The sequence below is a fragment of the Podarcis melisellensis genome (genome assembly GCF_964234715.1).
Source record: "Podarcis melisellensis genome assembly, chromosome: 7".
Classification (NCBI taxonomy): domain Eukaryota; kingdom Metazoa; phylum Chordata; class Lepidosauria; order Squamata; family Lacertidae; genus Podarcis; species Podarcis melisellensis.
The window spans coordinates 33,974,250-33,987,079 of record NC_138539.1 but is presented as its reverse complement, the minus strand read 5'-3'; the positions used below and the strand labels follow the sequence as shown (position 1 = coordinate 33,987,079).

The 12,830-nt window shown below is 40.0% G+C and overlaps 1 protein-coding gene across 1 annotated transcript in view; it reads right to left on the bottom strand.

Annotated features, from left to right (window-relative positions):
• The window catches only part of ARFGEF1 (ARF guanine nucleotide exchange factor 1), a 71,591-nt gene that overhangs the window by 33,295 nt on the left and 25,466 nt on the right, over nucleotides 1-12,830 (bottom strand). Inside the window, exons 3-10 of the mRNA XM_081918465.1 lie at nucleotides 12,150-12,306; nucleotides 11,311-11,457; nucleotides 10,028-10,207; nucleotides 9,421-9,697; nucleotides 8,977-9,090; nucleotides 7,057-7,232; nucleotides 6,254-6,387; nucleotides 1,033-1,267 (exon numbers count right to left, since the gene is read on the bottom strand). Coding sequence (XP_081774591.1) covers nucleotides 1,033-1,267; nucleotides 6,254-6,387; nucleotides 7,057-7,232; nucleotides 8,977-9,090; nucleotides 9,421-9,697; nucleotides 10,028-10,207; nucleotides 11,311-11,457; nucleotides 12,150-12,306 — 1,420 coding nt within the window. The remainder of the gene's footprint in view (nucleotides 1-1,032; nucleotides 1,268-6,253; nucleotides 6,388-7,056; nucleotides 7,233-8,976; nucleotides 9,091-9,420; nucleotides 9,698-10,027; nucleotides 10,208-11,310; nucleotides 11,458-12,149; nucleotides 12,307-12,830) is intronic.

Here is a 12,830-nt window from a genome sequence, read left to right as displayed (position 1 = left end):
AATTAATTTGGCGCCTTATAGTGACCTTTTCAAGACAAATGATGTATTGAGTTTTACCCTATACTTCTCAGGTACTTTTGGTGTTAATTAGAGGTAAGACAATGCTTTTATGCTGGTTTGACTGAAGCATCAGTTTCATTAAAGCTGTTCAGTATTTTAATGGATGTATTATTCTATTGCTTTGTTTTATTATGTTATCTTCTCTTTTATTGTAAGCAGCTTTAGCTACGATTTTAAAAGAAAAATGGAGTATAAATCAATCCCCGTGCCCACATGTGTTCTATTTCAAATTTGCATAGAGGCCTTCTCTCTCTCTCTCTCTCTCTCTCTCACACACACACACACACACACACACACACAGTATATAGGCCCTGCTTCCAGTATCTAGGCTGCAAAGATCACGCTGATAAGGGATTACCTACGTCAAGGGTCTATAAGTGAAGCCACACAAACTTGAAATCCAACACATTAATGACAGGTGGAGATGGATGATCCTGATTCCCTACTTTGCTATCTGAACATCTGCATGAGGGTACAATTCTATTCTCTCCCCTCACCCCACTCCCCCAACTAGATGTTTACTGAAGATTTATAAGAAAAACATTACACAACATGAAAAAACAACTGAAATACAAACTAAAACAGCAACATGTTGGTACAGATAATGTGTAAAACCAAGGAGAGCAGTGGCAGGTGACAATAATACAGTAGCAAATGAAATGCTCAACTAACAGTTAATTAGTTAGTAAACTCAGGCCAGCAATAAAAAATTGCTTAGGGATAACATCTACAATTCTTTTCTTTGAATACTGCAATAAATTGTGCTCTTGATAAGTAGCAGTTTTGGGTCAATTTATATGAGTTTATTTAAAACAAGGTGATCATTAAACCTAACGAAGTCAAGTTAGTTTGAGGCTAAAACGAAATTTTTCTTTTATGAACCTTTTGTATTTCAACTGAACAGTATGCGATGCCTAGAGGGATACTGAATTACTTCAAGTAAGGTGCTTAAATTGCTGGATGTTAACTTACCTCAATTTGCATTTTCAGGTGAGTCTTAAAATTTGAAAGTAGAGTGAGGAATATAGAAAGCGAAAGTTCAAACACTTCTGGAACAGACGAGACTCCGTTTTTAGACAGTGCAACACAAAGATACTGCTTAATAGCATTGATAAACATTTCATTTGTCCTGAAAACAGGTCCTGCATTTTGCAGAATAGACAGCAGCAACTGCAATGAAAGGATCTTTGACCGCAATTCATGAGACCTAGAAGGAATAATTGCAGTTATTTGAACAACTCGTAGGAGATATTTCTCTTTATAAAAACGACTAAGAACATCTCTAAGCTATTGTTAGAAAATCCTAGGCAATTATATAAAATATAAACCAACCACTTAATGTATTAGACAACTACCATTGCACAATGATTTACTGAAAGTGAGTGTTTACAGTAGAGCACACTGTGTATTTCATATACCCCAGGCACAATACACCAATCAGGAACAGTAGTTTAATCACTTCCATTGCTATGAACAGCACCTTGACCTTTATGGAGCATACAATGTTCTAAATGCTAGCCTGTCAATTCTCAAAAAACTCATGTCAGCTCTCTCTCCTAAATATTTTTTCCCCTCTTTGTGCACTGAGAGGGGGAGAAGGGGAGAGCTCTTTTTATTTCTAAATCATAGGCACAAGATAAGGATAAATTTTGTTCCCTTTGATGGCATGGGAGATTTACATATCAGTTGTGTCCAGTACTTTTTTGTGGGGCGGGGGGAACCCAATACTACAGTTGCACTCACCTGAAATGTAGTTTCCCATTCCCAATTCCAGGTCAGCAGGATTGGTTGGTGGCTCCTCCTTCTGATCAAAGGCAGGAAGCAACCGTTCAGGAGGCCGGGCTCCCATCATGCAGTTCAAGGACTCACCAAGCTCAAGAAAGCAGGAGTCATAAAGAACGGGAGGAAAACCTACCTCCTCCTAACAAAAACTACAACCAACCTGAATGGTATAAGGAAATGACAGAAAGGAAAAAAGACTCTTGCAGCCCACTACCTAAGGTGGGACCTGCTGACCTATCACTGGGAATGGAAAACTACATTTCAGGTGAGTGAAACTGTACTTCTCTCCATTTCCAGTTACAGGTTAGCAGGATGGGATGTGTAATAGCTAACTTCCCTAGGGTGGGCTACAGCTGCAGGAGCTAGGGAGGAGCACCTGCTGCAGGACCCTCTGACCAAACACTGCCTCAGGTGAGGTGTATGTGTCCAAGCAGTATTGTCTGGTAAAATGCTAAGGCATGGCCCAGGTGGCTGTGCGGCAAATCTCCTGAAGCAGTGTGAGAGGGAAAGGTGGCCAAAGTGGCTGCGGACCTAGTGGAGTGGGCTGTGATATGCTGAGGAACATAGATCTTTTAGGCTTTGTATGCTAGCACTATACATGCCTTGATGCATCTGTAAAGAGTGGTTCTTGAGACCTTATTCCCGGGGGGGGGGGATGGGGGATGGAAGGAGACAAATATGTTCTTGAATTGTCTGTGTAGCTTTGAGTCTGGCTATATTGACCTTGTTGTTGTTTAGTTGTGTCCGACTCTTCATGTCCCCATGGACCAGAGCACGCCAGGCACTCCTGACTTCCACTGCCTCCCGCAGCTTGGTCAAACTCATGCTGGTAGCTTCAAGAACACTGTCCAAACATGGGCTCTACAAACATCTAGTGAGTGCCAGGCCCTTTCCTTGGCGTATACCACGGATGGGCAAAAGGTTGGTAAAACAATCTCCTGTTGAAGGTGGAAACAAGAGAAGACTTTGGACAGAAAGGAGGGATCAGTCCTGAGAACTACTCTGTTATTGTGGAAAATACAGAGATGTCTAGTGATAGAGAGCATGTTTAATTTGGAGACTCTGTGGGCAGAGGCAATAGTAATGAGGAAAACCACTCTGAGAGACAGGATTTGGAGAGAAACTCATCTGAGAAGTTCAAAGGGGGCCATTGCAGGGCAAAACGGACCCTGTGTAGATTCCATAAAGGGAATCTGTCAATAGTGGGGGGACAAATTAGTGCAGCACCTCTGAAGAAGCATTTTAGTAAGGAGGAAGAGGAGAGGGGAGGAGAGCGTGACTTTGAAAGAACTAAGGCGATCGTTGCTGCCTGATGTTTCAGAGTATTAACTTTCAGACCTTTTTGTAGGCCTTCTTGGAGAAATTCCAGAATGGTGGAAATGTCAAGCTTGGTGGAGTATGACAGGAGAAAAGGCTTCTAGGTGGCTTGGTAGATGCGTATTACAGCAGGTCTTCTGGAATAAAGAAAAATGTCTATCATTGCTGACAAGAACTTTCTTTTTGTAAAACGTTCCCATTCAAATTCCACAGTCAGCTGACTGTGTAGTAAAAAAAGGGGGGCGGACAGATGTAGAGACTCAGGATTTTGTGAAACCAGGGTCAGGGTGGCCAAAATTTCTTCCTTGGTCTTGCATGGGACTTGTAGCAAAACAGGTGTTGGGGGAAATGCATAGAGTAGTTCCTGAGGTCAGAGCAAGATGAGCACCCCAGGCTTCTGCTTTCAGAGTGTGAAACCTGGTGAAATAGCAAGGGAGCTGATTATTTCTTTCTGAGGTGAAGAAGTAGGCTTGACACTGGCTGAAACAATAGTGGATGAGCTGGAATATTTGTAAATTCAGCTGCCCCTCCACCTGATCCAACTTCTGAGCTTCCTGCTGAGCCAATCCACTTGGATATGTAGGAGGCCTGAGATGTGCTCTGAAGTGAAAAACTGAATGTTGACTTCCGCCCAATTCATTAGCAGTTTCCTTCTGGAGATCCCAGAGTTGAGTTGAGCCTTGCTTGTTGATATTCCATTTGGCTGTGGTGTTGTTGGTTCAGATAAGGAAGGGGAAGATGGCTTGGGAAGTGCTGGAGTCAGATGAGCAGCCCTGAGTTCCAGCCAGTTGATGTTCATTGTCTCTTTTGCTAGTGACCACTGACCTTGGATTGAAACATCCTGGGAATGGACTTCCCATCCTGTAAGTCCCCAGAAACTAGGATAGAAATGGGTGGATCCACACTGGGCTATTTATTTATTTATTTATTTATTTATTTATTTATTTATTTATTTATAGCATTTGCACCCATTCCTCAGCCAAAAAAGCTCCCAGAGCACTTACATGGATAAGGAATGAAAAACTCTAACTAAGCTGTCTATACTATTAAAGTAGTAAGGTAGGTAAAAGAAGGCAAAGAATGAAGAAAACAGGAGCTAATGGTAACTGGCTGACCTTGATGAAGGCAGGAGCAGAACTGCATGATGAAAGCCCTACCTCTCAAAAGGTTGCGGCTTGCCTTCAATCATCAACACATCCTGCTAACCTGGAACTGAGACTGGTAAAATAAAGGTGTACTACACAAAACATTGCAATTTAACATACAAACTGAAAAAAAGTTGCTTGCAAGCATTCCTAACAGGCCAGTGAAAAGCTGAAAATCAAATTGGATATATACTGGAATATTTCTCTACATTGCTGGTCTAAAATAAAATTTGAAAAAGACTTGTACATTGTCCTTTTTTCTCACTTAAGTACTAACATGCTACTATGGAAGTGTTATGTTGCATGTGATATCCTGTAGCGTAAATACTTTAAACCAAAATCAATTTAAGGACTTCATATATACCGTATTTTTCGCCCCATAGGACGCACTGGCCCATAGGACACACCTAGTTTTTTTGGAGGGAAATGAAGGGGGGGAAATTATTTTCCCCCAGGCGCGGGGCTGGGGTGGGGGATGCCCGAGCTTCCCCCAACCTCAACCCCCAGAACAGGCTGCTATCCGCAAGCCTAGGGAGCCTGGCGGGAAGTCGCGCCGGTCTCCCCAGGCTTGCGGATATCTGTCCCCCAAGCTTGCGGGGCTGGCGGTGGGCAGAAGCATGCTTCTCCCCAGCGCCAGCCTCCAAACCAGTTCGGGGAACAGCGGGATGGCAGCGCTCTGCCTCCGCACTGTCCCCCGAGCTTGTGGGGCTGGCGCTGGGGAGAAGCCTCGGAACAAGGTCGGGGAACAGCGGGAAGGCACGCTGCGCCTCCCTGCTGTCCCCCGAGTTTGTGAGGCTGGCGCTGGGGAGAAGCTGCAGCACCAGCCTCCAAACCAGGTCGGGGAACAGCGGGAAGGCACACTGCACCTCCGCGCTGTCCTCCGAGCTTGTGGGGCTGGCGCTGGGGAGAAGCGCGCTTCTCCCAGCGTCAGCCTCGGAACAAGGTCGGGGAACAGCGGGAAGGCACACTGCGCCTCCCCACTGTCCCCCGAGCTTGTGGGGCTGCCCGATATCTGTACGAAGCCCGGGGTGCCCTGTGCAGCGTGCCCCAGGCTTCGGGATGCAGGCTGCTATCCACAAGCCTTGGGAGCCCGACGGGAACTCCTGCCGGGTTCGTAAGGCTTGCGGATAGCTTCCTGAAGCCTGGAGAGCTAGAGCGGTCGGTGCGCACTGACCCCTCTCGCTCTCCAGGCTTCAGCGAAAGCCTGCATTCGCCCCATAGGACGCACACACAAAAGTACGTCCTATAGGGCAAAAAATACGGTACTTTAAGTTTGTACCAAATATATGCCAATACATTTCCCCATACCATGGAAGTCAGCCCATTTGGGCTGCCTATAAATTATATAAACATATAATTCAGGGTGTTGGATCGAAAGGAGGACTGGATCCTATGGGGCTATTCCATGACAGGAAGGACATGCTAGGATTCAACCCACCTCTTTGGGTCTAATCCAAAACAATTATTTCTTAAACCACCATTTCCGTTTTATATGTTAGCACTAGTGATTAATGTATCATCTGAAAAACTGCTTGTCATCTAAATAACTGTCATCTTCTATTATTCTCAAACAAGGGTTATCCAGTAGTATCTATTCTGAGGTACAAGGAATATAATCATGAAGACAAGATTGGTAGCTCAAAGGAAGATACTTTTAGCTACTCTCAATTCAAGTCCCTCATAAAACCCAATTGACTGCAGAGAGGACTTCATGTGCATGGAACAGAACTTACAAACCCCAAAGTTTCCAAATATAATTTATCCAGAAGCTTAATTTATTTTCACTGATTCTGTTGCACCGTATTCTAGATATGCTTTCTATGATTCAATGATAGTGATACTGCATCACATGATAGTGCATCACATGATAGTGCATCAGGAGGAGGAAGTGCAGCTACGGATGCATATACACCATCTAAGTATTTCATAGCAGAAGAATCTCAACTTACTTTGGATCAGGTGGACCATCAGACAGAGGCTTCATAGAGAGTTTACACAGTGACCTGAATACTAGGAAGGCATCCTTTTGCAAGATGTGGGAAAATTTAGCACCAGGGGTAGGTCCTGAAGAATTTCCAGATTCCTAAAGAAATTAACACGTTTTTAATAAGCCATTTAGCATTAAGCAGAAGTGTATGGAGTAAAAACCAAGCTTGGGGATAGAAGGATATGATAAAATATTTGCTAGCAAATAATGCAGCAGTTATTACTGTACTTTTCAAAGTCCGCTGTCATGCTCAAAAATCACAAGCCTAACATTTTTGAAGCGAATTGGTTCAAAAAGTCAATTTACAACAAATTCTTCAATGATAGTGATCAGATATATACCATTTTGGCGCCTGGGAAATTATAGTCAGCAAATCAGAAATTAGCCTTTGTGTTATTACTCTTAGAAACTCAAAAAGCTCAGAAGTGACTTTGAGAGTGAATTTAAACAAAAACTGATTAGCTACCAATTGATACAACTGAAATTACTATAACAATGAAAGCTATCATATTCATGCTGTTGTAAATCCAAGAGTCAAAGATTATTCCAGCATTTTATTTTACTGCAATATCACACATAATATTGGCCTAGGACATAGTAATAATCTTTGTCATAAAGTATCTGTACTACAGAATTTTGCAAGCTCTCTTTACACAGCATTTACCATTTCAATGTTCTGTAAAAGGCCCCCTATTTAAATTGTAATCTGACATAAATATATTCAAAAGGTGTACTGGGTTTAAGACTAAGCATACATGCCTATACCTGAGTGTCATTGGAAGAGACTGATAACCTGTCGTCAGGTAAAGATGGTGTATAAACAACAGAAATAGGTGTCCCTGGAATTCCATTTGCCTGGATGTTTTCACTGTCACTTCCATCTTCTGAAGTCCCCATTGGTCCATCAATCATAACCTTTTCAGCAGTTCTTTGTCCTACATCTACAGGATAAAAGAACCATGTAATAAAAAACATGATATTTAAAAGGAATTGATAAGATGGTGTATTAATATTATTGGCAGAATAAAATGTCAAGTCTTTAATGTACATTGTCAAATACAAGACCAGAAGATTTTCAGCCTCACAACAGATTGATTTCATATAGTAGTATGGAACCAAGGCAGTGTCAGAAAGACATTACATTTTCAACATTAAAACAGCTGGCTGAGAAAGTATCATATTCACCAGGACAAAGAACTATCAAGAGTTTAATGTTAGCATCTAAGAATTAAAACAAATGTTCAGCTTTGCTGACAGTAACTACTGGAAACTAGCTTAATGAGCTACCTAGAGCTAATGTGGGTTTTATAATATTAGTCTATTGAATTATGACCGTAACACATACATTATTTGTTATGGCAGTCTTTATAATAAACTATTATAAAAATAGTTTAATAAACTATTAATTTTTCAGCACTAAACAGGGCCAGAACCCCAAAATTTATAGTATTTTCTCAGCTCTGATCAAACATTTTAATAAAGTGTCACAACTAATAAACATCTCATTAAGTTTCTCAGGAGAGAAAGAAAACCTGCTGTGAAGAGCTCACACAGAAGCAGTGAAAAAATATAGAAATAAGTTGTCAAATCCTGATAACTCAAACTAGGTCAACTCATTAGCTCAAGTATCACTTGAAATTTCCCTTTAACAGAAACACAACTGCCCCCAAAACATTTTTCTGCTTGCTTTACTAATATGAGCACCAGTGCAGCTAAAAACAGGTGATGCTGTAGAAATAACTGAGATATGACTAAATTAAAGTGTCATTTAACTCTTCAATTTCCACTGATTGTATTTCTTTAATAAGCCAAAGTCCTATAACAGAGAGGTTTAAGGAATCAACAACGACTGGAAGACATAACTAGCTGCAAGACAAAATCTCTCGGGCTCAATTCAAACATAATGATCTCAGTGTAAGAAACCATGGTTTTATTAAACCAGATTTCATATCCTGATTTGTAAAGAGAGAAAACCACAGTTTCCCAGTTTGTATGTAATAGGAAACTGTTATTTAAACAACATTGCAAAGTATTCTACTACAGTGTCCCGGTTCACACATAAGTCAAGTCAAACCATAGTTTAACACGAATGAGCAAACGGCCTCCTGGAGTAGAGATCAGGGTCATTTTCTTCCTCCATGGTCATTTTGCTGCTGCACTGTGCTAAGTCATGGTTTGGCTTAAAGTGTACCAAGGCTTACGGTACACCCCTACCAAACCACAAGCTATAAATTATAGGACAAATATTGGTTACATTTCATGGTTTGTCTGGAGAAAGCAAATCCATGAGACTGGGAATAGACAATACATGATTTAGCACAGCCCAAAGGCAGAACAAGCAAGGAGAAGCAAAACAGCTGAAATCTATTATCGATTCATCATTTGTGCTAGTTTGCTGTAGTGTTACATGTGAAACCAACCAGAGTATGAGAAACAGGAGAGCATGCACAGGTACACCACTTGTTCTCATTCTGAAAAATCATAATAAGACTGATACTGTTTACATATGAACTAGACCTCAGTAATGCACAATATTTTAAGTGAAGGTCAAGTCTTCATTATCATTTTTCTTAAAGCCCAACTTCTTGCCCTACACACAAAGGAATTTTACCACTACTTCCTTCTACTAAGTTCCTGCAAGTCCCTTCTCAATTCAGCAATACACTTTAAAGGTAAGTATAGTACCTCCTACTACTATGTTCACCATTTCTTGGACTATACTTTGTACAATATCCTGTGCCGTTTCTTCATATTGATTGCTTTCTCCATCATATGGCCCTGTATCATTTTTAGACAGAGCTACAAAATAAAAACAGAAAATATATTACTCAAAATATATCAGAATTCCATTCGAGTCAGTTTTATTACTTTATAAAGAAATAGCTCTTAAACAGAATTGATAGTTATTCATTGCATTTATTTAATCTGAGCTGATAGCAATTACCTAGAAAACAAGTAGAATGTCAACTGTGACTACAGCATAGCTTTGTAAAGAATCAATAAACCTTATAACACCACCTGCCAGCAACCTACATGTTACTTTAGCTAAATGAAAAAGTAGTAATTATTTCTCAAGACTTCAGACCCTCTTTCACCCCACTATGACAAGAAAAAGACACCCATTATTACTTTCTGCTGCTGTTGCTTGGTCAGCTTCAGTCTGCTCATTTTCTGCACTGGAAATATCAGATCCATTTTCTGCTTCTGTGTCTTCTTGAAGGCTTTTGTCCACATCATTTGCATGATGGTCCAAGTCCCCTTCATGGTCCTGGGAGAGCTGATCAATAGTCTGCTCTGAAATATGTCTCAACTGAGGTGATTCAGGCTCATGATGGCTTAAGGGCGACTGCTGTAGATGGTGCTGCTGCCGATGTCTCTCTTTCTCCATTTGCTTGGCTTCTTGAAGCTATGAAATCAATCAATCAATAAAGTATTAAAGAAAATCTCTTCTATCAGAACAACCATGCCTGCTCCTCTACACACCAGATAGTATGAAACGTTAATATCCATAAATTAAAAGATGCACAATTCAGGGCTTCTTTCAATTTTTCTGGTCTTCAGTTGTATTCTATACATGAAATTCATAGAAGCTAAATTGTGTGTCTTTCACTGGACTATTATTTCAAATTAAACAACGTGGACACAGCTGGCAAATCAATCCAAGTGTTGCACAGGAATACTAGAATTTAAATATGCATTTGAAATCAATATCAATTTGAAATGCAAACATACTTACTGCTTGGTTTTCCATACGTGCAAATATAACATTCAGCATTTGTGTGAGAGTAGCCTTGGCTGTGGTTTGATTTATGAGATTTTTGCTTGCAAGATAGATATTGTAACATGTTCTTACAGCTTGCAGCACTGTCCCTTCGTGAATCTCTATGTGTTGAGAAGTTACTGCTGTGAGTAGAGCCTAAAAAAATAAAAATAAAGTTAACAATTGAAAATACTGAGGCCCTCACCTCATTTAAACATGCTTAACGTGTACCCTGCTTTTTAAGATACAGCGGCAAATCCAGACTACTGCCATACCATCATCATATATATGAAGACCAGGACACACATGCTAAGTGCATTTAAAGAAGATGGATCTTATGCCAATGGCTCCTATAACCATTTAAATAGGACCTTTGTACACAAGGAAGCGTGTACATATCATTTTCTCCTTACTGCTGCAATTAAGCAATGGTGTGATTGTGCATTTAATGATCTTATTCATTAAACATTTATCTCTGTCTTTCCATTGAATAAGGACAATGTACCTAGTTAATGGAAGAACTGAGTGCCTGAAATGTTAAATAGCATGTTTCAGGCAAACTGGAAAAATCCATGCCCAGAACAAGGAAGGAAAATTCAGTTTGTAAATCAAGGCACTGAACCTCCAACTCAACATTGCATAACTACTCAATGTGCATTTCAGACATAAATTGTTCAAGAATAATTTTTATTTACTAACCCACTTTTAGCACTCATTTCAAAGAGGCCACTATGTGGAATGAAAGCCTTCTTCCTGATGACACCTGGCTCCTGCGCACAGATTAGTTCCACAGTAAATCCCAAATACCCATTATCAACTTTATAAAGGTCTTTACAGTCTATGTGTGATGTTCATCACTCAAAACATATAAGTGCTATAAATTTTAATTACAGCAACTACATGATGAGAGGGGAGGGAAAAGGATTCATGGAATTAATTCTCTCATATTCCAGCCAAATGACTGCTTAGTTGTAGCTGTCAATTCCAATCACCTTTCTGCGGGTCCAAACCTATTAGATAGGGCCCTGAAAAAGCAATTCTATTTCTGTTAACAGTAAAATGTTTTTGTGAAACTGATAAGCAACATTGAATGAATATTCTTGTCCAATTAAGGTACTAACTGATTAAACAAACTATTACATGTTTTCAGCTTCAGCTCTTGTTCAACATGCTTGAATTGCAGGTCACTGTCTTAGGCGTAGAACTCATTTCAACAGCAAACTCTAATGAGAGCTAATGATCAGTTGACTTCAGATTACCTTTATAATTTGTAGCTGAACCCCTTCGTCTGTCTGAGGACCTTGAAAGCAGCCACATATTGTTTCAATAATTCTATCAATCAATTTTTTCCCAGGTGCTGTACTATCTGGAGCACTGCCAGTTAAATGTCCATAAGCTATAAGTTTCTGGGGAGTAAAGCAAAAGTACAACTGAACAAGCCAGCTTAACACATGATTATATTTTGTACCGTGCAGGTTAATTCTCATTGACAGTAACATTGCAGAGTATTAGATTTCTTAAAATCCTGGGGTACACTTGAGATGAGAGGGAAAACAGATCCAAGCGGGAACTAGCAAGACAGTGGTGCATTCCATCACCAGTGCAGTTTACAGTGACCATCTTTTACTGTGGCATTTGAACTAGGGCAAGTAATGGTTACCACTGCATATAGTTTGTCTCCAAATGACAACCAGAAACTCTAGTTTGAAGTGGGTTCATTATTTCAGTTTTATTAAAGCATAGTAGAAAAACTGGCCCAAACAAAGAAGTAGGGAAGCACATTGGTGTGTAAAGGAAGGAGGAAACACGAGACGTCTATAGCACATTCCCCACAATTAAACAATAGATTAACCATGACAATTGAACCAGGCTAGTGAGTAGTCCAACTGTCTCCTAATAAAGATTCTTAGCAAGGCAATCTACCTTTAAAACCAACAATTTCTCTATGCTGAAATTTTATGAAACAACTTAAACCTCACTAGTTGTACTGTGTTAGCAATTAAAAATATAATCTAGGGAAACAACTATATTTCCTTCCTTTATAAAAAGAAACCACAAATTTAAGAAAAAAGTTAATGGCATATAATTCAATACAGACCTGCAAACAATCCAGTGACGTACTAACAATTCTTGGACACTTGGACTGGCATGCCAATTCAAATGGTAAGAAGTACTTGTCTGCCTCAATAAAGCTTGTTTTTGACTTCACAGGTGGGAGAGTGCTTGAACCAGCCTTTGCTTCTCCATGAGGAGGACTGAATAGAAAGATCCAATTAGAACGGCAGTTGAGTTAACAGCAGAACAATTTAATATGAACATATACACATCTACAGTTGACCACCAAGTATTTGATGTATGTTCAGTTTTTCTCTTTTAACAGTCAAAAATTCATCTTACCAATTAAAACTGAACCGAAATAAAGACAGAAATTAGCAACAGTCTGCTATGAAGTCAAGACAAATGTAACAATTTGCAATGAACACAGCAACAAGTTATGGATTTTAGCAGGCTTTCAAAGAAAATATGTATTAGTTGGAGTCAGCTAACAGATTGGCTGGTTGTGCATGCTGGCTTGGATGCGAAATAGCTTTTGTGCATGTTGGTTTAGATATGGAATAGGTTTTGTCCTCCATATCAATAACAGGCACCTGAATATGGATAAGGTAAAGGGTTACATATAAACTGATGTTTCTTAAGAGCTAGGATTTAAAAAGATGTGTACCATCATTTACTTGTGCAGGAACATGTAACGGCGTCCAGTTGGTTTTTTCCAATTCAT